The sequence below is a fragment of the Alexandromys fortis genome, unplaced genomic scaffold (genome assembly GCF_014885135.2).
Source record: "Alexandromys fortis isolate MF-2015 unplaced genomic scaffold, M_Fortis_MF-2015_v1.1 scaffold_9, whole genome shotgun sequence".
NCBI classification, from domain to species: Eukaryota; Metazoa; Chordata; class Mammalia; order Rodentia; family Cricetidae; genus Alexandromys; species Alexandromys fortis.
In genome coordinates this window covers 7,492,700-7,518,669 of record NW_026067892.1, presented here as the reverse complement: position 1 = coordinate 7,518,669, position 25,970 = coordinate 7,492,700, and the positions used below count along the sequence as shown (strand labels likewise).

Genomic DNA, 25,970 nt, shown 5'->3' with positions numbered 1-25,970 from the left:
GGCTGGCCGCAGACACCTAGTGATCTCCACTCATTACCTGAGAATCTGAGGGCAAGAAGGGAAGGACTGGCCCATCAACCTTGGCCACACCACTCCCACCCACACAGGTTCTGCTTCACATTTTTATACTATCAACACCAAAGAAACTGAATTTGTTACTTTTTATTTAAAAAGTGTTGCTAGCCCTGTCTGAGGCTCCTATACAAAAACAAAACACAACCCAAAAGAGGCTGCCTCCTGACTAGACTTTGGGGGACAGTGCTGGAGCTTAGCAAATGGAATGTGTGCTGAAGGAAGGCACCTGGGAGGCCCTACCCCATTCCTCAGGATGGTACCAGCTGTCCCTTTGCCTCTCTCCTTACCACAGAGGAAGGAAAGGCAGTCTTTTGAGATGCTCCGTGGAAGTTGAGCATGAATGATGACTTCATCACCAGGCTGGGGCAGTGTTGGCGAGACGCCTCATTCGCCTGAAGTAGAAGAACCAGGTGGTCAGCTGGGGCTGGTCACAGCTCTGGGTGGCCACCTCCTAGGTTTGTTATTTTTCTAGAGTAGTTAGGTATGGGGCCCATCTAGCAGGAATGGTCTCCAGCCTTTTCTTGACCTTGCCAGTCGGCTGCACAGGCCCTGGTTATCTCTATAGAAACGCTGAGACCTGCTAAGGGATGCTGTTCTCTTCAAGGAAATGCACCCTGGGGCCTGATACCCACAGAAACTTCCTCTTAAAACTAGGTTCTTGGGGAGATAATCCCTGCCTCTGCCAGGGAAGACAGGTGCCTGTGGGTGTACCTTGTGTTCCGGTCTTGATCCCGGATCTTCTTCTCCATCTCTGCATCCGTCAATGTCTCCAGTAGGGGGCACCACTGGTCAGCATCTCCAGTATTTCGGATGGCAATCTCGACTGTGGGAAGTGGGTTCTCACTGAGGGAAGGGAAACAGAGAGAGAGAACAAGGGCACGTTAACAGAATGGCAGCTTGGAAGTCCCCCAGAAACCACTGCTTTCTACCCTGCCATCCCTTAGCAGATGGCCAGGGCACAGCAGGAAGGTCTACTTCCTTGTCCTAGCTCTCCCCCACAGCAATGCTGATGGGCAGCTGAGGGATGACTTTTGTCACTGAGCCTCAAGCATGATGCCAGGACGTGTCCAACAGAAACAGTACTACTTACAGCCCAGACAGCCTCCCTTCAAAGCTGATTCTCCTCGTAAGAACTGGGGAGCTGCTGGCTATGGAGGTGGTTTCTTTGGACAAAATAGTGTCTCGGGTACAGATGACTGATAAAGACTATAGCCAGACCTGTCTACCCAACACTGTCCAGGGCCAGTACCCACCAAGACCCACTGATCAGGGAAATACCAGGAACACCAAAGAGAAAGGTACGGAGAGTTGTAAAAGGACTTCTCCAGAGGCCCTGACCTCCTCACAGAAGGCCACTGGGCTGGCCTCTCAACTGTTCTTTATACATCTATCGCTTGGCTTACTTCATGGGGTTCACACTAAGCCCTGAAGAAGCCAGCCTAATTGCTTTGAGACAGGCATCTGGTTGGCAGAGAACCGAGCCTAGAAATGGTATCTCCAGGCTTAGAGCCCTTTAGAGACCACCTGGACTCCACCCTAAAGTGGGAGGGGTCATCTGTTCAAGCCTCTTGCCAAATAGGCACAAGGTGGGAACAAAATGGGATGAAGGCTGCGAGGGCACAAGTACTGGGGGATGGGGGTGACTATGTTGTTCTGCACCTTGCTTTCCAAGCTGGTAAGAGGAAGCTAAGGAGGTACCCAATGTGCACAGCAAGGCTCTAAGCAGGTCCCCTCCTCTTCCCCATCACACTGGCCTCCCTACTCTACTCACAGTCCTCATCAGGTGTGCCTACCCGCTGTCCTGCAACACCTTCTAGCTCTGGAAAAGGAGACGACAGAGCCCAAGTCATACAGGGCAGATGAAAATGGGATAAACAGCTGACTGGGATGTTTTGGTCTGTCTAAAATATGGGAGCCTCGTGTACTGTTGGGAGGCTTAACATTAAAGCAGCCAACATTCATTGCAGAGGCCTCTTCCAAGCCAGACAGGTCCTTACATGGCCTCTCTTGGGCTTCAGGGACAGTGGACTTCACAAAAGCAAACCAGATTTGATAGCAGAGTGGCAATTCTTCATCACTGCACCAAGTCAGTACAGGCCAAACCTGGCATCTGAGAACACCCTAGCCCGAGTCAGAAAGGCTGGGCTAGGGCCAATTCTTGGCATAAAGGTTTCAGGGACCTTTAGCCTGGATCAAGGCCAGAGTATGGGTAAAGCTGGCTTCTTGGCAGACACGGGTCTGACTACCAAAGCTTAGCTGACATCTATACTCACAGGCCCCACAGAACCTGGAAGCCCAAACTCCTGCTGGTGATTTAAGAGGCCAGGGACCAGTCAGCCCCCACCCTGGGGTCCCAGGGCCAGCCTCAGCAGCTTCATTTGGAAATCCAGGAACAGCCCAGGCAGACTCATCCTCATCTCCAGATCAGCTCCCTTGGGAGGGCAGATTTGAAAGGCGCCAAACCCAAGCAGAAGGAAGCAAAACATGTTTTTCTCTGAATTTAAAGAAAAGCTGGCAAACAGGCCCAGAGTCCTTTTGTTTACCTCCTTGACTCTGGCACACCATGGATTTGTTCAAAACTAGAACTACTAGGGCTGACCATGGAGGGTGGGCACAGAGCCAACACTAGCTGCCTCAGCTCTGTGGGACACGCAAGCAGAGCTGCTGCCTTGAGTCCCATGGCTGTGAGCCGGTATCCTTTATTCCAAGGGGATTCCTACTCATGAACTCTGAGGCCAGGAAGGAGCCTGGTCATTCTCCAGCCACACTAATCCCATGCAAGGGCTGCCAGAAAGCAATGGTGAGAGGAAAGACTGACACTAGTGGAGGGTACTTAGTTTATTTCTGATGTACGGTGGTGGTGGTTGTTTTTTTATAAGACAGGGTCTCTCTGTGTAGTCCTGGCTGTCCTAGAACTCAATGTATAGACCAGGCTGACCTCAAACTCAGAGAGCCACCTGCTTCTACCTCTCAAATGCTAGGATTAAAGGTATGCGCCACCATGCCAGACCTAGATGTAGGACTTTGTTTTCTGTGATGTACAGACAAGCTGAGAAGTTGTTACCATCTCCTCACTATAAAGAAGAGAACAGGGACATAAGAAAGAAATGACCTGCCTAAGGCCACTTAACTGGGGGGAAAGGAAACCAATTCTACACTCACCCTTAAGTTTATAAGCCATAGCAGCCATGCCCCTTAGGGCATGATTAGAGACCCACAGTGGTTTTTTTCCCCCGCCCCCGAGACAAGGTGTCTCTGTGGCTTTGGAGACTGTCCTGGAACTTGCTCTTGTTGACCAGGCTGGCCTCAAACTCACAGAGATCCACCTGCCTCTGCCTCCAGATTGCTGGGATTAAAGGCATGCACCACCATCACCCAGCTAGGCAATGCTGTCTTAAAAGTGACACATACACACGAATGTTTACTGGCATACATATATATGAGTGTGTGTGTGTGTAGCAACCAACTAAAAAAACCAGATGAACTAGACTGTTATTTTATTTAATCAAAATAACAACTTTTGTGCTGCAAAGGACACTATCAATAGTGAGGCAACTCAGAAGATGGGGGAAATATTTACAAATCATACCTGCTAAGAAATGTGTGCCCATACTATATAGAAACTTTCAAATCAGTAAGAAGAGCCAGTTAAAATATAGGCTAGTGAGAAGGCTGTGTGATGACCTGAGTTCATGCATGGTGGAAAGAAAGAACTGACTCCTAAGTTGTCCTCTGTCCTCACACATGTGCACATACCCCTCCCCCAAAATAAACTGGGGTAAAGTAAATGGCCTGAACAAGACATTTTCAAAGAGCTACGCACATACACACAAAGGACCAATCAATGAAAAGATACTCACTAGGAAACACAACTCTAGCCTATAATCATTTAACACTCACCAGGACAACTACAGTCAGCATGGCAAAACAGCCCTGGCCAGCATGATGAGCCTGTACCCACACAGCTGGTGGTTCAGTAGGATGCTGCAGTCACCATAAAAAACAACTCAGCAGCTCCTCAGATGGCAAGTGTGACAGCAGATCATATAATCCAGGCTCGTAGAAGGCTGGGTCAGAAGCACTGTCATGAATTATATACTAGAGGCTACCCTGGGCTACAAAGTAAGATCCTGCCTCAATCAAACAGCTACCATATAATACAAGATACTGCTACTGGGTGGAGAGCCGGGAGAACTGACAAGAGTGGTTAAACACAAACACAAAATGTCCTTAGCATTATTTACCATAGCCAAAAGGTAGAAACAACCCACAGCAGAATAGACACGTTGAATGTATATATTTAACCAATGGAATATTATTCAGCTATAAGACTGGAGTTTTGATAACATAGATGACCCCTGAACACATTATTCTATGAAAGTAGTCATCATAAGGCTACACAGTGCCAGCTGGGCTTTGTGGCCGGACCCTGGCTCCACAGAATGAAACCAACCAAACCAAACACTCATATAAGAAGGCCAGGCATGATGACTCAGACCTATAATTCCTCATTTGGAAGAAAGGTAAAATATAAAGATCCTGCCTGAGCTACAGAATAAGTTCACTGCCAGCAACTCAGTGTGAGCCTACTTCAAAATCAAAAAGTAAAATGACACCAGACCTTTATCTTAGGACTTAGGAGGCAGAAACAGGTAGATCTCTGAGTTTGAGACCACCCTAGTCTACAAGCACGTTCCAGGACAGCCTTAGGTTCAACCTCCGGTAATCCAAAAATTAAACAAATTTTTAAAGTAAATCAAGTGGTGTGGTGTGAACTGTCTCTCAATGGGTTGTTATAAAAATAAAACCCAGGCTGGGCTGGCTGGCGGGGTTCTACTAGGACACCTACCCACATCTAACAAGCGTGCACACCTAACCAGTCCGAGTGGGTTCCAGCAGTTCCCCTACCTAACTGCTGATGCTACACCAGCAAAGAAGCATGTTTCTCTGTCCCTCACTTAGGCTCAGCTGCCAAGCCCTCTGACTGAGCACACAATCCTGGCAGGCCTGCGGGTATAAGCAGCCCCAGGGGGCAGACACAGTGACTTGGAGAGGGTTGTCCAAACATCTGCTCTACTCCTCCTGCCGCAGCCAGATCTCACCCAGTCAGCTTCACCTTGGGCTCTGTATTCACCCCCAGTCACTGGGTATGTGAGGAGTCAAAGCACATTGGCAGCCACACATATCTTTTTCCTGGGCCAGACAGAATGCTGTTCGCTGGCCCCTGGCTTTGGAGCATAGAGACAGGCTCAGGAGAAGTTATTGGTAATTTTGCTGTAGGCATTTCTCCTAAGAGCAGCAAGCTCCCTGGTGCCTAACCTAGCTCTATTCCTCATCAAACCCATTTCCCCATATCTGTTGTAGCCCCTCTTAAAAAAATTTTATTTTTTTGTCTGCTTTATGGAAATTTTGAGTATGCCTCCATTTATGTATGTGTACCAGGTACACACAGAGTCCAGAAGAGGGCGCCAGATCCCCTGAAACAAGTTACAGATGGTTGTGAGTCACCCTGTGGGAGCTGGCAATCACCCTGGTCCTCTTAACCACTGAGCCGTCCCTACAGTCCTTGTCATAGCCCTTCTGTCCTCATTCTGGTTCTGAGATGTTTGTGTTTCTCTAATTCAGTTCTGCACTCCAGGAGCCTGGAGCCCCTTACCAGTTTGTCACTCTCCCTCCCCATGCTTCTTGTTCCTGCCCTGGTTTTTTCAGGTCTTCTAATGATTGTGCTCACACATATGCCCTGTGACCAGCAGCTCTCTCCTACTCTGTGGACACAACCAAAGACCAGGGACCATGGGATGGGTACAGAAGGGGATGGGACATGGACATGCAGAGAATGGCAGACTGGCTGGAAGCAATTTATGTGCTTCCAACATGAAGTGACAGAGGTTTAGAACTTAAGACTTGTTTTAAGGGGTCATGGAACTCAATGCTTGTCCCATTCTGTACATGGCAGAAACCAGGCCAGTGCTCCTACGAGGAGGCCCTGAAAGTACAGTAGGGACAACAATCATTTTCTTGTGGTAAGTGGTTAAGAAATGCCTGGTTCCACATAGGCACGGGGCAAGGTGATGCTGTGCTCAGAATGCAGGAAGCATCAGGAGTTCCAACTGTTCCTGTCCTCTGGATTTTTATACTCTGATTCTCAGCTAGATCTCTTGCAGTGTGGGGAGCATCCCAGCTGCCCAGATGGTATAAGACACAGGACAGGTGTTCAGAGCTCGTCAGGCCCGCTTGGCTGGGAAGATAAAACAGCCCTGTCTAATCCCGAAAACAATGCTTGGGACATATTTCAGGCATTCAGACAAGTCCCAGTGGAAGGGACATTCATTTGCTCAAATATCTACCAGGGTGGCTCTACATTTTTATCCCCAAGGATTTGAAATCTGAACTCAGAACTAAGGACCGCAGCAGAGTCAGGCCCTTCCTGTCCTCACCTGAGAATTCACACAATGATCCCTGAGTCCTTACATAACACTACTCATGACTTCTAGGGGGCTTGCTGGGGGGGGGGGGGCACAGGAGAACTGCAAGTGGCCAGGAATTTATCAAGCGGAAGCCACCTGGGGTCTGATAATGTAAATGCTGCTAAGTGTTGGCAACAGAAGAAAATGATGGCAGCAGGAGCCATCATGAGCAAAAAGTTGCATCTCTCAAGCCCTGACCATAGCACTTGGCTGCCACACAGCACTGTGAAGGCCAACACCTGCTTCTGCTGAAGCAGCCAGCGGCCAGCTGTATGCAGTTTCAAACTAGGTTCCCACTCACTACTGATTGTGGACGGGGCCTCTGTGTCAGTGTCATGCCCAGGACCCGTACGGTGTTACCGGGCATCATAGGACCTCAGATTTACTCCAGGGAACAAAACGGCCCTACACTGGCTCTGAGGCCTGCTGGCCTTGGCTTCATACAGGGTGAGTGGACATGTTGGCGGCACCCATGAGTAGGCTTCCTGGAGGAATGGGGAGACATGGGACAGACAGCAAGACTAGAAAACAAAGCTGATGGCCAATGAGCTACTGGAGGAGCGACAGCAACTCAGGTGCCTGCTTAGCACATCAAGGGCTCATGCCCTTCCCTCTCCAAACACTTTTATTAGTTTATGTGTTTGGGCATGCTCCCTGCATGCACATCTGCATACCTCTTATGTGTTTGGGTGTGTTGCCTGCATGCATGCCTGCATACCCCTTATTCCTGCTGCTCAGAGAACAGTGGATCCCTGTGGAGCTGAAGCTACCTCTCTCCAGCCCCTTTTCTCTTGCTCAATGAAGCTTATTCTTGGGAAACTTAGCTTTATCTGGCAAACCTAGCTGAGTCCAAAAACTATTAACAAACTCCCTGAATTGCCATGTCTTTGCCAAAAGCCCTTTGTTCTTGCTTTTGCTAAGCATTCCAGTTCCCGGTGAAGTCTTTTCTTCCAATGTAGGCGAGAAAGTAGACAAAAATGTGAGAGCAGAGGGGAGGTTACCTTACCTAAAGGCGTAGGTCTTCTGGTGCCAGCTCAGCTGTCCGCGGATGCTGTATGCAATAGTGGTGACAAACTCCCCGCCCAAACCCAGCTCCGAACACAGCTTCAGGGCAAACTTCTCTGGGGAGTTCTCCTTCTCTGACATGTCCCATTCAAACTGGTCCACCAGGGAGATGTTTCCCACATGGATGTTCAGCTGTGGCCAGAACCAATAAGCACAAGTGAGGGCAACCCAGGAATGCATGAGGAGGAGATAAGCCATTCTCAATTGCCAGGTTGCAGTGAATTCTGCCCATAATTCAGGAACTAAGAGCCAAGGCTGGCCTCACATACCTCCCAGGTTGTCACTAGACACTGAGGTTCTGGGCACCTGATCCCACCTTAGCCTGACTTCCCATGTCTCTTGTATCTCATGCTGACCTAGCGTCTTCTTTGTCCTTTACATCTGTGGCAATTGATCTTTACGCAGCTATGCAGGCCACACAGAACTCGGATTACATGCCACTCTTCAGATACTATCCCTGAGTCTGTTTTAAGTCGTTGTCTGTACCCTACTGTCACTGATTACAATCATGTTGCTAAGTAGCCCACACCTGCCCTATCTACTCCTAACCCCTTAAAGAGATACACTTATTCCCAGACACCAGCTCCATTCATCGCGGCACACACATACTAATAACAGTGGAAGAAAATTCAGCACAGCAAGACACAAGCATCACAGCACACAAACTAATAATAAAGCTAAAAATGCGGGGTGGTGGTGGCACCCACCTTTAATCCCAGCACTCAGAAGGCAGAGACAGGTGGATCTCTATGAGTTCAAGGCCAGCCTGGTGTACAGAGCTAGTTCCAGGACAGCCAGGGCTACACAGAGAAACTGTGTCTTGAAAAAACAAAAACAACAACAAAAAAGTAATAATAAAACAAAATAAACAAAGTTAAAAAAATTCAGCACAGTAAGATATTTTGCACCCATTAGGATAACTGTTATTTAAAAAGGAAGTAAGGGAGGAATGAAGGAAAGGAAGGAGGGAGGGAGCTAATAACGACTTTTGGTGACTACAGGGAGATACTGTAACTTTGTGCACTGCTGGTGGGAATGTAAACCAGAACAGCTGTTGTGCAAGCCTACAAACTATTAAAGGACGGCTGAGTGACCTGGCAATGTCACCTTGTGAGCATAAACACCAAACAGCTGAAAGCAGGAATACAGACAGGTGTATTTCTGGCCCAGCACAAGAATATCACATTGATGTCGCACATGTCACTGTGGGTTCTCCTACCCTGCCACCAGCTGCTTTCACCTTCTAACTCTGGGACCAGCTCAGCGCCCGGCAAACACAGCAGCACTAGCTGCCCTACCCACAATGTGACACTTTCCTCGAAAACTCAGCCCTCCCTCTCCTGAGGACACAGTCAGGTTGTCCCTGAATGATGCCTTCCCCAGAAACCACATACCACCAAGGAACCCTGACCGACTTCCAGCGAGGGCTGGGTCCACTTTGCACCTACCTTGATGATGACGCGCTGGTCAGATTGGTCCTCTAGGATGCTGTCTGTGGGGTAGGACTCAATCTGCTGCCTAATGGCGGAGGCGATAGCTGGCACAAAAGTCAGCGGGTTCAAATCCAGGTCATCACAGAGGATTTCAGAAAACATCTCAGGGGTCATTAGCTTCTCTGAAATCAGAAAATGCAACCATGCCAACCTATTTTTAGTGCTTCAATTTATGGTGCTCACACCTGTCCTGGCTTCTCCAATCTCTTCCTTCTTTGTCAACCTCCCCTCAGGCTGATGTGGATGACTGGGCAACTGAACCTGGCCTTCCCAGATACTCAGAGCAGCAGAGGAGGAAGCATCCTTTCCCTTCTAGCCCACACAGTGCAGACATTTGCCCCTGGGGAATCTTCCCGTGGCTCACAGCCTATGAAAGCAGGTGTGCTCTCAGAACCAAACCTGGGCAGTCCGATCCAGGACATGTCCATCAACACAAGGATCCCTCTACTGTTCTTTTGCAGCCACACCCCCTTGCCTCCTACTCCTCCTCTGTGATATCTGCTTCTAAGACTTGAGCACTTGAAGCACTGGAACCAGACCTTATGTAACTTTGGGAGTAACTCTTTTCTAGTAGGAAACATTCTTCAGAGAAGCTAACCATGTGGTGAAAATCTTTAACCCCAGCAGATGGGAGGCAGACACAGATGGATTGCTATGATTTAGAGGCTAGCCTGGTCTACATAGTGAATTCCAAGCCAGCCAGGGCTACATTCTGTCTCAAAAACAACAAAAAAAGTACCCAACCAAACAATCAACAAGAAAATCTTCAGAGATCCACGCAGGCTGTTTATATTCACATCAGCATTCTTCGGGGGGGGGGGGGGGGGGCACAGGGTTTTGAAGGGGGGGGGGGGAGAGGGTCTTGGGGTGGGGGGGGGGGGGGGGGGGAGGTCACATTTTATTTAAGTATTTATCCCCTGAAGGCCATCTAGGCTTCTAGTTTCTGGCTCTGCCGCACATTCACATGCAGGTTTCTGTGTGAACTTCTCTGGAACACATGTCCTCCGCTGCAGCTCTCACTCGTCCAGAAGTCACATGTTCAGGTTTTGCAGTTTCTCAGCGCAGGCTGGACATTCATATTTCCACAAGTATAAGGGACTCACTTCTTCCACTTCACTACTGCTGTCACTAGTTTTAATTTGCACACCTTAAATGGCTGATGAAGCAGAACCTTTCCAAAGTTTACTCCCATCTGTGTATCTTTGTGTCTTCTGTCCCCATTCTAGAGTACTTTTTCAGATTTATTCTTATGTGTGTGGTCATTTTGTCTGCATACGTGTCTGTGTACCACTTACATGCCTGTTGCCTGTAGAGACCAGAAGGCATTGGATTCCCTTGAAATGGAATTATAGACAATTGTGAGCTTGAACCTGGGTCCTCTGGAAGAGCAGCCAGTGCTCTTAACCTCTGTGCCACCTCTCTAACTGCGTCCTTATTTTAATTAAATTGTTTACTTTTTTTGAGTTTTTACAATTTGTTCTTTCACAATTTCATACAAATACTTTAAAGTACCTTGATCATATTCCATTCCCTGCTCTCTTTCTTTTAGAGACAGGGGTTCCTAGCTGGCCTGTAAATTGCTCTGTAAACCCTGAGCTCAGAGATCAGCCTGCTTCTGCCATCTGGGTGCTGGGATTAGAGGCATGCACCTCCACATCTGTCTGTCTTTTCACCCTTCTGATAGAGTTTTTTGAAGAGTCAAGTTTTGAAAGGTCCAGGTTTTGGTATTTTCTGCTCTAGATTGTGCTGCTGGTGTCAAGGGATTCTCTGTCTAGCCCTAAATATCCAAGACTTTTTCTTACACTTTCCTCAACAAGTTTCATGGTTTTGTGTTTTATATACATTAAGCCTGTGATTCTGGAGTTTAGTATTAGGTGTAAGTTTATTAACTTTGTATACTGAAGGGTTCCAGCATCATTTTGTCAAAGGACCATCTTCCCTCCAGTCAACTGCACCTGCATCTCTTCTGTCTCAGAAGGGGCGAGGGGAGAAGCACGAGGGCACATGTGGCCTTGCGACGTTAGAGACAAAGCAGAGGGTAAGCTGTGGGGAGGCACTGGGCTGGGGCTGAGCACTGGAACTACACATGCTTGCCATGCCAACCCCGTAGAGCAGTGGCTCTCAACCGTCCTAATGCCGCGGCCCTTTAATACAGTTCTTTATGTTGTAGTGACTCCCAACCAAAAAACTACTTTCGTAGAGACTTCATAACTGTAATTTTGCTACTGTTATGAATTGTAATGTCAGTATCTGATATGCAGGACATCTGATACACAACCGCTGCTCCAGAGCTAACCGTCTCACAGGAGGAAGGTAGAGGAAGGTAGAACCTGAAATTCACATACTATTGTCACTGCTAGTGTTTTATGTTTGGCTTTTGTGTTGTGCTTATTTTTTTTGTTAGCGCCTAGGCTGATCATGATTGTGTGATCCTCTTGCTTTACTTCCCAAGTCCCAGGATTACAGGTACATGACACAGTACCTGATTTTAGAAATGCATTTTTTTTTAATTTTTTGAGACAGAGTTTCTCTGTAGCAATGTCTTGGAACTCACTATGTAGACCAGGCTGGTCTAAAAATCACAGAGATCTGCCTGCCTCTGCCTCCCGGTGCAGAGATTAAGGATATGAGGTCACCACCTCAAACATAAAACAGTGTTTCCCCATGGCTTTTTCAAATACCCTAAGTGTTGTTGATCCCTCCTCCTCCCTCCACCTGTTTTTTCCATGCGGATATTTTTTCTGTCTACATTTTATATTGTTGACCAGATCAAGCCAGCCATTAAAGTCCTCACGACCACACATTATTTATTTATTGACAGTTGGAAGCATAAGGTAGCACCTATTTCTTGAAAACAGGAAGCTTAAGGTAGAGCAGCCAGGCAAGGCCTTTTCTGATAGTGAGTGTCCACTCTTGTGCGGGTCTCACTACTGCAAAGGCAGACGGTCACTAAGTGGCCCTCATGCTCCTCTGAATAACTTCACTTCTACTCTGCCATGAGCTGAAGCAGCATGAGGCCTCGGCAGAAGAAAACCTTACTTAGCAGCTGAACCTTGAATTTCCCAGCTTTCAGGCACACACACCAGAGTGAACGGTTTATATTTACTTCTAAATTGCCCAGGTTTCGGGTACCCTGTTATAGCAAAAGAAAGCCAACTAAGGTACACTCCCAGTCCACAAGGAATGGTGCATAGTGGCAGACCCAGAATGAACCCAGAGTTTGCAGCCTTAAGGACCAGGCCACAAAGCTTCAAATGTCAAGTCAAGACTCTGCCTGGCAGGCAGCTGATTGGAAAGTGGGCCATTTTCATATGAGGCCCAGGCAAAACCGACTATCCACCTACCATTCATGTTCCAGGTAAAGGCATCACGTAGTTTCTGCCCATCGATCTCCATGTCCAACCGGATGGGCACTAGCACTTCAGGCTGAGATGCATTCTCATGGATCACAGCTGGATCATGGTCATCAAAGCTGCAGGGGAAACCATAGCTGGCAGTAAGGGCTCCTGTAGTGGCATCTCATTTGTATTTAAATAAATAAACCTTGCCTGAGGATCAGAAAAATCAAACAGCCACAATGGCAGCCTTACAGATCAGGCAGCAATGACACACACTTTTTTTTTTTTTTTTTTTTTTGCCTCTGCCTCCCTAGTGCTGGGATTAAAGGCGTGTACTACCAATGCCCAGCTGACACACACCTTTAATCCCAGTAGCCACCTGAGTTTGCCACAGAAACCAGGCGGTAGTGGTACATGCCCTTAATTCCAGCACTAGAGAGGAATATAAGACGGGAAGAGACAGCTCTCAGTCTCAGTCTCATTCTGAGATTCCTGGAGGCAGGATCGCCATTTTGGACTGAGGCAGAGGTAAGAGCCAGTGGCTGGCTGCTTTGCTTTTCTGACTGTCAGGTGAATCCCAATTTCTGTCTCTGAGTTTTTATTAATGGTGCATCAGGCTCCAGGTTTCCTTACACCTAGGTCACCATGGACAGTTTCTAGCTTCCCTTGGCACTGTAGTTACTCTAAGTGGTTGCAGGGAAAGGCCATTCCTTAGAGGCATTTGTCACCTAACACAGAGGCAGCACAGAAGACGTTATCAGGGTCTCAAGGCGAGTCTAACAGGACTGCAAATAAATAAAACGACAAACTCAAACATGTCTATGGTTAAGGTCTACAACAAGGCGGGGCAGTGCACTTCATGAATGAAGGAAGAGCCAGGAAGCTGCTGCCCTAGAAAGAAAAAAACCTAGACATGCTAGCAAGGCCTAGTAGCTCCTGACTGTAATCCTGATGTGGGAGCCCCTCTGTGTGCTGTGATTATCATTAATGAATAAAGAAATTGCCTTGGCCTGTTGATAGGGCAGAACTTAGGTAGACAGGGGCAGAGAGACTGGACTGAATGCTGGGAGGAAGAAGGCAGAGTCAAGGAGATGTCATGGAGCCGCCAGAGTCAGACATGTTGAATCTTTGCCGGTAAGCCACTGTCACGTGGCGATATACAGATTAATAGAAATGGGTTAAATTAATATAAGAGTTAGCCAATAAGGAGCTAGAGCTAATGGGCCAAGCAGTATTTTAATTCATACAATTCCTGTGTGATTATTTTGGTTCTGGGCGGCTGGGACAAACAAGTAGCCTCCTCCTACATAATCCCAGCACTTGGGAAGCTGAGGCAGAATTGTGAGGAGTCTGAGGTCACTGTGGGACACAGAGTTAGACCCTGTCTCAAAACAACAAAAACTACCCCCTTCTCCTTAAGACTCAGCAAACATCTCAGAAGAGGAGTGGTAAAACACTAAGGCCATAGGTCAAAGCTTAACGACCCTCTGATGGGAGCAATGCCCTGTGTACACATTGATTTTGGCCTATGAACCTCTTTCAGACTCCTGACGTCCAGAACTGGGAGAGAATAAATCTGCACTGCTATAGGTCACTACAGTGCTTTGTGTCAGCAGCCACAGAGAACTGACAGAGTGGGAGTCACATGGACAACACCTGAAACACCCGAGACTGGCTGTGGGCATTAGATGAACCACACAGCAGGGAAAGGCCTAGGGACTGTGTCCCCAAGAACTACACTGAGGTGCTAGAAAAGGGGCAAAACGTGAGAGAACAGAGCAGGGAGCCATGGAGGATGGGAAAGCCAAGGTGATGTCTTGGAAGTGAGAGAACAGCATCCAAGGCAGGGTAGCATTTGTAAGAATACAGGTCACTGACCAGCGCCTCTCTGGAAGGGAGACTAAAGGACACAGAGGACGAAGGGGAGCTCTGTGCAGAGCCCAAGCACTGCAGCGCTCACTCACCACAAGGGGAAGGTTCTCTTCTTGTCCCGACCCATGCGGTTCCTGTTGATGGTGGTAGAACATGGCACAGCGTCCAGATGGTGGGAGCTGTTGGGCAGGGTGGGTACCCACTGGCTGTTCCTCTTGGCCTTCTGTTCCCTGGAGAGACAGAGAAAGAGATTAACCCCTTCCGACCAGGAGTCAGGTTCTGCTCCCTTGAACTCTACTCATGCTCAGTGGGCACTACTGTGCCCCTGGCAGGCTCCAAGCTCCTGTGGAGGACGGACATCTGGGCATTTCTTACACTGTGAGACTCCTCTTGGCACCTAGCGGTACCTATGTGAGAAGAAGGGTGCAAAAGTATTAGATACAGGGCAGGGCATAGTAGTGAAGCCTTTAATCCCAGCACTCAGGAGGGAGAGGCAGGTGGATCTCTTTTGAGTTCCAGGACAGCCAGAGTTAGATAGTAAGACCCAGTCTCAAAACTAGACAAATAAACTGAACAGTGGTGGTGCAGTCCTTTAATCCCAATCCCAGCACTTGGGAGGCAGAGGCAGACGAATCTCTCTGAGTTTGAGGCCAGCCTGGTCTACAGAATGAGTTCCAGGCTCCAAAACTAGAGAAACCTTATCTTGAAAAAACAAAAAGAAGAAAAAAAATAAGGCAGACAAACCAACAAAGAGAGGTTATCAGATAGCCAGGCACACGCTGGCCCTAACCATGGCCATGATGCACTGCACCACATGCTAGACATGGCTCGCACAGAAACACATCCATCATTAGGGAAAGGAGAGTACGACAGACTTTCCACAATGCCCTGGAAAGGGGAGTCAGATGCTGAATCAGGGTTCAACAGCACAGGAGACTTGATATGACTAGGTCAAACTGACTACTCTAATCCCCTCCTTGCCCCAGCCTCAAAAGATGGCAGCAGGAGTAAGACAATGTGTCCTGTGAAGGGCTCCAATTAGAGCTTTTCTTGAGTTCTTTGCCCAGCTGCTGGCTAAGAGACCCTAAATGCCCAAAAGGGATTAATGTGATTGATTTCTTAGGCGATGTCTTGATATGTTGTTGCCTTGGCTGGCCCTGACTTCCTTGGTTCAAATTAAGCCTTTTGAGGAGCTGGACTACAAATCCGGCTAGTTTAGATTTTAGACATGCTAGCCATTCTAAAATGCACGGAGACAAGGCTTCTGGTCTCTAAACTCACAGAACCATAGCAGTAAGGAAAATGGATTGATAAATATACTCTAAAAATAGCACTGGAGATAGTCAACTAACCCATGCAACATGAAAAACTCTTTTCCCAAACTCCAAGTTACTCTTACTATTGGGAAAATTCCCAAAGCTATTTCACACTGAGGATCCGATCCACTGGGAGTTAGACAATGGAGGACCCTGGGGTTCCACAGTGCTCATTTGTCTCCCCTAGAAAGACCATGGCTAGTAGACAGGGGAGTCACGGGGTGCTGCCCACATGTTAGTTAGCTTTAGCTGTCTATTTGACAAAACATAGAAGCACAAGGGGGGAGTTTCAATGAGGAACCTATCCAGGCTGGCCTGTGGGCATTTTGTAGGGAATGGTCTTGATAGTTGACCTGGGAAGACCCAGTCCATTGTGGGCAGCACCACTCCCTGGGCTTGGCATCCTGAATTGTATGAAAAATGAAGAAGTTAGCTGAGCTGGGTGTAGTGGTACACACCTTTAATCCTAGCCCTCGGGAGGCAGAGGGAGATAAAACCAGGGCTACAGAGTGAAACCCTGCCTCAATAAATAAATAAATATTTTAAAAAGTAATAATAAAAAAGAAGAAAGAAAGGAAAAAAACAAGTTAGTGACGCAAGCAGGCAGGCTGGGTACGTGTTTCTCTTTGCCCTTGACTACGGGCAGTGAAGTGACTGGCTGTCTGAGATTCTCCCTGACTGTACCTCAATGGTGAACTATACCTGAATTGAACTTCTTTTGAGCTGCCTTCTGTCGGTATTTTACCACAGCAGCAACAATGAAACTAGAACCCTCATCCTCACAGCCCAACACTGCTGCACACACAGCTCCTGCAGGAACTGTCCACTAGTGTTCAAAGTGAGGCCAACAGCACTTTCTAAGAAAGGTCAGGACTTTGTCTTTGGGGGCACAGTATGTAACTGTAACCTTTATTCAGAAGAAGAAAAACACCAGGGCCACTTAACACCTTTAATGCAAAGGTCAAGGGCTGGGGAAGGGAATGAAGCACAGTGCCGGGCTTGACCCAGTTTGGCCAGACCTTACGAAGTCTGCAGCACTGCAAGCCTGCCTCCGACCTTAATGTCTGCTTTCACCTTTGAGACCTGGACCACAGCCCGGCACTGGGCACCAGTTTCCATCTCAGCCTCTGTGGACAAATGGTTCATGAGAGTGTGAAATTTTAAGAAGCAAATTCCTAAGCCCCACTCAGATAAGTGAGCCCTCTGGAGAGGGCTGGCTGTCTCTGCACCTTCCAGACAATTCCAGTGCAGCTAGGCTTGTTCTCTGGAAACTGCAGGTCTTCACTATTTACATCTTCTGTGCTGACGCATCCCCTTTACCCTCAAATCCTGTCCTATCTCTTCCTGCTCTCACTAAAAGAACTTCCCAAGAATCCTAAGAGGGGACAGACTACCCAGTGACAGGGCAGGTAGGTTGCCAGACCCAATGTCAGGCTGACTGAGCAGTGCAGCTGCTTCCTTCAAACTCTGGACACCCCTATCCCTGTTGTTTTGGCTTCCAAGGAGTCTACTCCCTCAGCTGGTCCTCATATGACACAATCAAGAAATTGTTTACCACTGGATAAAGGGTTCCCAGCTGACATGTGCAAACATAAAAGTGTCATCCAGATGTACATAATTTCCCTCTGTGACTTCCTGGGAAGGCCTACTTATCCTTATGTTCTTACCACATCCCCTGGGAACACAAGAATCTGCTGAGTACACGTCTACAGCGCCCACCAGCCTGGATGCATGCCATCCTCTCTGGGGGCTCAGGGGGACCAGAAAAGCAATCTAACAAGGAAGATCAAGAAAAATCCAGATGGAAATGATTTTCCACAGCCACATCACTCTAAACAATACCTTCCTCCCTCACTACTCTCTGGGTTTTGGCCATTAACCTCCGTTTCTTTCCTCTCTCCATTTTCTGATAAGGTCTCACTATGGAGCCCAGGCAAGCCTTTAAATTGAATTTTTAAAATGACACGAGTAACTGGGGATACAGCTCAGGGGTAGAACATGTTTTAGCAAAGAGGCACCAGGCTCCATTCTCCACTCCACCTCCAAGAGAACAAGATTACAGAAGGCAAACATTCTTCCTGTGTTTGTATATAAGCCTCTTGTATCTAGTTATCTGTACACTACGGTCAGGGGTGTAGCTCAGGGGCAGATACAGCTCAAGGAGTCCTGGGTTCAACTCCTGGCACCACTGTACCCCTCACCAAATCCATGGAGTTTTCAGTTCACTTTTAAGTCGAGATGAGTAGACACTACATACAACACAGTAAATTTTTAATTATTTGTCATTTTGCTGCCACAATTCCTTGCATAGAAGTTCTGCTATAGGCGCTGGAGTCCACTGATCTGAACACATGTGAACATGGAGGGAACAGAATTTACAGAGCTGTCCCCCAACCTCCACATGCACGCCATGCCACACATGTGTAACTTCTCCAGCCCTACAACAATCCATCTTTAAAAAGTTACTCTTAAGAAATAACTGTTAAGCCGGGCGGTGGTGGCACACGCCTTTAATCCCAGCACTCGGGAGGCAGAGGCAGGCGGATCTCTGTGAGTTCGAGGCCAGCCTGGGCTACAAGAGCTAGTTCCAGGGCAGGAACCAAAAAGCTACAGAGAAACCCTGTCTCGAAAATCAAAAAAAAAAGCATGTCTCCCGGGAGGCAGAGGCAGGCGGATCTCTGTGAGTTCGAGGCCAGCCTGGGCTACAAGAGCTAGTTCCAGGGCAGGAACCAAAAAGCTACAGAGAAACCCTGTCTTGAAAAACAGAAAAGAAAAGAAAAGAAAAGAAAAGAAAAGAAAAGAAAAGAAAAGAAAAGAAAAGAAAAGGAAAGGAAAGGAAAGGAAAGAAAAGAAAAGAAAGAGCAATAGCCTGCTCTTGGGATCCTGACAGGCTATGTCCTCAGCTGTAGCCACTAAAAGCACCTCCTGTCAGGGAGGTCAAGAAGCGTACCTGAGGTAGGTGGGGGGCTCCGTGCTGATGGACACAGCCTTGTACTTCTCATCGTTGCCATCCAGAATCTCTTCCACCTCTGATGCTTTCAGCAGCGTCACGCTGGTGGCGAGGGTGGTGTATCCATGATCTGTGAGCAAAGAGACCCCACTGTGGTCATCCCGCAGCAGTGGGGACAAGCAGCCAACCAACTTGAAACAGCACATGAGATCCTCACATGCAGGAGGTGGGGAAAGCAAGGTGTCAAAACTCACTACTGCTGAGTGCTAGCCTCTTCCAAAAGGGCAATCTGGACTGAGGCTTTACCTAGACATCTCAGTGGAGAAAGCCTCCAGTGGGATGGATTTGGGGGAATTTGCCTCTAAGAGCACTAGCTCAGGGGCAGAGATATTTGGGGTAACTGCGGCTTAGTGGCTGCCAGGAAGGCTTCAGAATAACACCCCAGTGGGAAGAGGTCTGACACCACCATGATCCAACACAAAGCAAGGTAGGAGACAGAATGAGAGATGAATCCTTTTCTTTTAAAACAAGAGCCCAGAGAGTTGGAAAGAACTGTTTCACACCAAGCAAAAGTTACCATCCCTGAGTCAGGCCAGATGTGCTGTCTGGAAAACAAGACAGAACTTCATACCACGTGACCCCAGTTCTTCTAGGAACCTTTGTCAAAAGCTGTTACTTATCTGCAGGACTTCCTTAGTTTTGCTGAAGACTCATTTGGTTATAGGGAAGGAAGGCACACGGCAGAAAGACCACTAAGACTTACTTCATGGGAACTCAAGGAAGGGCAGGCAAAGCTAGACAGCCACCATGCTAGAGACTGTACTCCACTTGTGGCAGAGGGGACACAAAGGAAACTCTTTTAGGTAACAGTGGATATCTTTTAGTAGTGTAGAAAAGGCAGCTCTGGCTCCTGCATTAAAAGAATCCCCAATATACCACAACAGACAAAACTACATTAGCACCTACAGACAAGACAGACTACAAAGAGCTAGTGAGCACGCATGCATGCACGTGCATACCCACCCAGGCCCAGGGCAGCTCTCTACAGGGTGCCTCTGCTAAGCGGGAAGCAGTTTTGCCACCTGCCAAATAGCACGTTGCACCCATACCCAAAGGGTCCTGCTGGAGGCCCCATAATGTACGAAGAGCATCTTCACTCTGCACAGAGTTGCCACAGCCCAGAGCTTGCACTGGTTTCACTAGCACAGGTGGCTCACCTAGCAAGCCCCAGGCACAGGGCAGGCCACATGGAATGGGTACATGCACATGAGCTTAGCATACTGGCTGCCAAGATGACGGATTACAGGATAAATGTGCTCTGGGAGGGAAGCGGTGAAAGCCCCAGAGGAAAGTGAGGGCTGGGGCCACCATCTGCTACTAGGGCGGCAGGAAGGATGACTACGGCAACACACTCTCAGCAATGGTAGCAAATCACAGCATTCCTAAAACGTTTTGAGACCAACATGTCTTCACAGCACCTGCTACTGCCCTGGCCCCAGCCCCGGCCCCTCACACACCCACTGGTCCTGCCAGGAACACACAACAGTGGAGCACCAAAGACTCCCTGAGCCACTCTCACCTGGATCACGAGTGCACTGGCAGGGTGGCCTGCCCCTACTGGGAGCATCGGTAGGACGCTCCTTAGCGAACTAAGGTCAGGCTGCGATGAAGACACTGGAGTGAAAACGTTTTATCTTCATGACATAAGCGAGTGGTTTTGAAACAGGTTTACAAACCCTCGTGAAGACGCACCCTTAGTGTTAGGTTTTGTTTTTTTACCATGTGACGATGCAACTATTTTCTTCCTCTCTTCCACAGTGGCTAGTCGCCTCCACAGTGAGGGGTATCTCTTGTACAGAGAACCTCGGAACATACGGAGGTAGTTTCCCACCTATGGGTAAAGCAAGAAGGCTCATTATGAGGGTCAGAGCACCCATGGCCATGCCGAAGGGCCCAGGCATGGAGGGTTTGCTGGATCAAGCAAGAGCTACAAGGCCTGCAGACGCCAGCAGTCATAAACACGTTCTGCTGACATCAAGGGTTCAAGAGCAGTGCACATCTGGCTGGAATCTGTGTATCCTAACATCAGAACTGAGTTCCACGAGGCCTGACCAGATGTCTAATTGGGAGAATCCCAGACCTCAGTAAGAAGCTTGTGATTTTGATCTGGACTAAAGATTTTTTTGGCACTTTTCTGAAATCTAAGACTCCAGTGACCTCCTTTCATCTTAAGACGCAGACTTTGATATTTTTACAAGGCAATAAACACCAAAACGTCTTTAATTTTAGACAGATGCAATATAATTTGTCCTGCTGCCTGTGTTGCTTTGTTTAGTAACAAAACTCAAACCAGAGACACCAAAGAATTTTCTAGAGTCTAACAAGCACTATATTAGTAATCCTGGACTATCATATAAATCATTTCTTCCCCCAAGCAAGAGTTTCAGTTTGTTTGTAGCAATACTGTAAGGACAGCCTTCACGAAAAGCGAGTCCTGTGATTGTTATAAGGACCCATGGTCTGACTTTTCATAAATGATGCCTGCAAAGTCACACTACAGGGACAACCAGGGGATATAGTGCAAGGTGCTGGCTGGCTCTTTCTGCAAATTTGGGCCTCTTTACTCCCCTGCCAAAAGTTTAACAACTCTTAATTTTTTTTTTTTTTCTGAGATAAGATTCTCAGTACGTAGCCTTGGCTGGTCTGGAACTAGCTGTGTATACCAGGCTGGCCTTGAACTCACTGACAGGTCTGCCTCTGCTTCCTAAATGCTGGGATTAAAGGTGTGCACCACCATGCCAGGCCTTCCAGTCTGAATTCTGTTCTAGAGAGGATCACTCCTACTATTTTTTTTTTCATGTTCTCTACCTATTATACTGTATGTTTATTAGGAGAAGTCATTACTTTTCTTCCAGGAGAGATTGAGACTAGCCAGAGCTGCTGAGCCCCAGCGCCAAACAGTCTATACACACACCAAAGACTCCTTGTTGTTATCTGGTTTGCGGCTCATTACCATCCAAAGGTAAAAGTACGGTTTTCATTAATTTTTAAAAAGTCAGTAATGTTTTCCCCTGGCTACTGTGAGGGTCCTGCAGGGGGTCTGTACCACAAAGCCTTCCTAAGGTCCCTTCAAAGCTTAGGCCACGAAGGACAAACAGCTTGGTTTTTCCTACGTCAGTCTTTGCCCTCTCTGGAATACAAAGCAAAGACTCGGTGTGGGCATTCATTTCTTTAAAGTTCTGTGACTTGTGTGGCACATGGGAGAGTGGTGGTGACAGTCACACACTGCAGATGCCCTCCCACCACTCCAGACGTCAGAGACGCTGCTGGTGCTGCCGAGCCTGGCCCATCTGTCTCAACGCTGCAGTCATTTTCTAAAAGGAAGGGCCAAGGGCCATCATCTAGACAATACTGCCACAGGGCCCACAGAAAGTAGTCTACTATCCGAAGCAAGTCCCCAAACCAAAACCAGGCCCCAAAGAGCCAAAACCCTATCTGTTTTGGTCTCAGGGTAATTATTCTCATTCAACTGGAAAGGCCAAGAGTAAACAGGCTGAAAAAAAAGATTGTGGTTAGCTCTCTAAAACCAAAACATGCTATGATGATGACCTCAAATAGCCATGTATTTATACATGAGAAAAATGGAACCAGCCAGGAAGAGAGCTCAGTGGAAGAGCGTGTGTTTAGCACAAGGCTCTAGGTTCAATTCCAAGCACGAGAAAAAAGAGAGAAGTTGAGGAAGGGAGAGGGAGAGAGGGAAAAAGAGCAGGTTGTCACTTAGCCTCCCGAGGGGTTTTCCCATCTGACCAGCTGTCTTCTCATGGCTCCACCAGACGAGAATTTTCTTATCAAACCTAGCACCTCCCACTTAGAGGTAAGGCTAGGTTTACCCTTTCACAAGTTAGGTCAGGTAAACCTGTCTTTCCAATGCTGAAACTCAACCTTATATACCCTGCAACTGAGCAAATGCTTACTGGCTAGCAGGGACCATTCCAGCTGTGGGAGACAGACAGACATGGACCGCATGTCCCCAGCACAGCCCTGTGGAACTGCAGCACTTAAATGACAGCGTGACCATGTCACCGCAGTCCCCACGTTTTCTTTAGGGAGAATGGAAACTCTTCAGTTCTGATGCTCCTGACGACACTGGTCCCATTACCTGGTACAGCTATGTCAAGAGCCATGAGGGGTCCTGAAAGCCTCGGTCTGCTGTGGGGTTTTATTCATCATGCAGCACTAAGCTGTCAAAAACAAAAGAAAAACCTAGCGAGCAAGCCGGGCGATGGTGGCGCACGCCTTTAATCCCAGCACTCGGGAGGCAGAGGCAGGCGGATCTCTGTGAGTTCGAGACCAGCCTGGTCTACAGAGCTAGTTCCAGGACAGGCTCCAAAGCCACAGAGAAACCCTGTCTCGAAAAACCAAAAAAAAAAAAAAAAACCTAGCGAGCAACCAAAATCAAACCACGCAACTAATGAACTGGCCTATACGACACTGAAAACGGCCGTAGGAAGGGAACTGCGGGCATCTGAAATGGCTTTGTCCAGCTCTCCAGGGTGGAGAGCACTTACCTCCTCACTTGCCTTATCCGTCCACTACTGACTTCAGCACATCAAATATGCCCATATCTTTTGGGACAGGGTCTCGTTATGTAGGTCAGGTTGGACTCACGCACCCTCTGCTCCTACCCCCTGTGTGCCTGTGTGCTCCGATTAAAGGTGCACCCCACTGCCTGGCCATCCAGATCTTTTTTACTTTTTTTTTTTTTGAAGAACTTAAGTTGGGTGTCGTACACATGTTATTATTGATCCTAGAACTTGGAAGTCAGAGGCCAGGCAGATTTTTCGGAGTTCAAGGCTAGCCAGGGTTACACAGTGAGACACTGTCTCCAAAAGGGGAGGGGAAAGGACACATTAACTAGTTGGTGATTGCCCTTAGATGGAAGAAGGCTAGTTCGAGACCTCCATTTAAAAAAAAAAAAACTTTCGTTGGTCCGAAGGGTCAGAGGCTGTCTCTTCTAGTTATAGATTAGCGACCCTTCAGATTTATCCCCCATAAAATCTCAAAATCAACTTAACAGACAACCAAAGCGTGGTGCTTCTGGCCTTAGGACCTCACCCGCCCAAAAGCAAACGTCCTTCTCTATCCACTTTCTACAGATAATAAAGACCGTAACGCTTCCGCGGCCCACGGCAAAAGCAAGAAAACAAAGAGGTGGAGAGGCCTTCCTAAGCCCCATGCTTACAAATAAACATTTTAAGACCAAGGCACGGGGTGCACCAGAGCCGCCAAAGGGTTCAAGAGCACCTCCACCTTCAAGTGCCCAGGGGCTTCCCGAGCATCCTTTTTGCATCTGCCTGGAGTGTAAACGGCTGGGCGCCACAAGCTAGGGCAGATGTTTAGGGTATGAACGATGTCAAGTGCTTTGTAAAGTAAACCCAAAAGGGTCCAGCAGGCTCAGGGCCCGGCCACGCCTACCAGGCCACGCCCCAGCCGCGAGCACGCGCCCGCCTCCGCGATGAATGGAGGCGCGCACACGGGGAGCACGGGCCCGCTCCGGGCTCGAGCCGGCAAGCCGCTGCCCTGCGGGAGGCCGAGAACGCGCCGCGGGCTACCTCGGAGCCGATCATGTAGAACTCGCCGTCGTCCTCCAGCTGGAACTTGACGGGCTTCTGCCCGAAGGTCTTGCTCAACGCCATCATCATCATGGCGGCGGGGGAAACCGGCAGCCGGGATCGAGCTGGAAAGAATCCGGTGGGCTGGGGCGGGGCCGAGGTGCGCTGGACCGAAGGGGACGGAGGCCCGGAGGTGAAGAACGGGCCGGGCGGACGCTCGAGCGACTACTGGGTTCCTTAGCCGCCTCAGCAACGACGAGCAGGCCACCTTCCGTGCGCATGCGCAAGGGGTTGACGCTGACGTGCGCGCCGCCGCCCGCGCAACACAAGGCCGAGCGCGTTCCCGCGGGCCCTTAAAGGCACCCGAGCTCTTTCCGCACCTCCCACGTCTGGTATGGAGGAAAACTTCTCAACGATATAAATAGCCACGGAGGCCCTGACTCAGGCGGTGGCTTTCCTAGTCTCATGGCCGGGGCTGGCACTCCGCCCGAGGGTGAAGAAAAGAAATGAGACGATACGCAGAGAGAAAGACCATTCCCTCTCAAAGCCTGAGGGAGTCTGGGTAGGCATGGCGACCCCAGGCTGGCAGGTTGTCCACCCGAAAGTGCTCTAGGAAAGCTGTCTGTGCTGTAGGCCCAAATAGGGATGGGAAGAATGACAGTACTGGATGGAGGTTGGTACTGTTCACAGAGGCAGGTTCTGTGCCCGGTGAACGGGAAGGGCTGCTTGCATTCTTCCCTTAGCTCTGCAAGCTTGGTGCCCACAAGCCCCGCCCTGCTCCGTGCCTCTGCCCCTTGGGCATTAAGAGCCCTGAGGGAAGACAATGCCACGGGAAGATGTCCAAGCAGTCCACCATCTGTTAAACAGAGCAGTGACTCAAAAATGTTTGAGTAATGTTTATTGTAGCACTATTACAAGAGCTAAGCTATAGCCCGGCCTAGGCAGCTAGGCAGCAGTAGAAGAATGGATAAAGAAAACGTGGTAGAGGCCAGGCTTGGTAGCACGGGACTTTTGTCCCAGCACTTGGGAGGCAGAGGCAGGAGAATTTCTGTGAGTTAGAAGCAAACCTGGTCTACATGGTGAGCTCAAGGCCAGCCAGGGCTATGTAGAGAAACTCTGTCTCAGAAAACAAAACAAACAGAAAAAGAAAGAAAGTGAAGGGCTGGAGAGATGGCTCAGTGGTTAAGAGCATTGCCTGCTCTTCCAAAGGTCCTGAGTTCAATTCCCAGCAACTACATGGTGGCTCAAAACCATCTGTAATGAGGTCTGGTGCCCTCTTCTGGCCTGCAGACATACACACAGACAGAATATTGTATACATAATAAATAAATAAATATTTTTTTAAGAAAAAGAAAGTGAAATGTGGTGTGTACACGATGGAATTTTTTTTTTCAGCCACAACACGAAATTATAATGCAGAAAAAAATGGATGCAACTGGAGATAATCGTATTAAACAAGTCTCAGAAAGACAAATGCTTTCTCTCATTTGTGGTTTCTAGATTTTATAGAGACATAAACTATGTATGCACAGAACATGAAAGTAAAAGTGACTCTGTGTAGGTGAGCAAATGGACTGACTTAACCTGAGTGGGAGGAGAGATAAGGGAAGGTCGGGCATACCGGATAATGTGCAAAACATAAATACATCCATGGAAGTTGAAAAACAAACAGTGGCTAGTTAGAGACCCTGGTGACGATCTGCTGAGAAGCCATTTTGAAGGGACGCTAAAGAGCTGGGAAGGGCCGTGGCAACCATGAGTTTTGTCCACTGTTCTCACAGC

The 25,970-nt window shown here is 48.4% G+C and overlaps 1 protein-coding gene across 2 annotated transcripts; it reads right to left on the bottom strand.

The window, feature by feature from the left end:
- Positions 1-147: 147 nt before the first annotated feature.
- On the bottom strand, positions 148-25,441 carry Smarcb1 (SWI/SNF related, matrix associated, actin dependent regulator of chromatin, subfamily b, member 1). 2 transcript variants are annotated; one of them, XM_050140621.1, is made up of 9 exons: positions 24,189-25,441; positions 20,329-20,467; positions 18,577-18,706; positions 14,403-14,540; positions 12,445-12,572; positions 9,056-9,222; positions 7,549-7,739; positions 787-918; positions 148-467 (listed from the first exon to the last, which is right to left on the bottom strand). In XM_050140621.1, the coding sequence occupies exons 1-9, from the start codon at positions 24,279-24,281 to the stop codon at positions 428-430; spliced, it is 1,158 nt and encodes a 385-aa protein (XP_049996578.1). In that variant the 5' UTR covers positions 24,282-25,441; the 3' UTR covers positions 148-427. The 2 variants fall into 2 exon arrangements, with proteins under 2 accessions (XP_049996578.1, XP_049996586.1); XM_050140629.1 differs by having other exon boundaries at positions 20,356-20,467; positions 24,189-25,436.
- Positions 25,442-25,970: the final 529 nt, after the last annotated feature.

Excerpts from the sequence above, each read along its gene's own strand:
- Smarcb1 (XM_050140621.1), bottom strand. The coding sequence starts at position 24,281 with ATGATGATGATGGCGTTGAGCAAGACCTTCGGGCAGAAGCCCGTCAAG. Across the intron at positions 9,223-12,444 it reads CTTTACCTGGAACATGAATG|AGAAGCTAATGACCCCTGAG; the intron begins GTAGGTGGATAG and ends TTCTGATTTCAG. Across the intron at positions 7,740-9,055 it reads ACCAGCGCGTCATCATCAAG|CTGAACATCCATGTGGGAAA; the intron begins GTAGGTGCAAAG and ends TTCTGGCCACAG.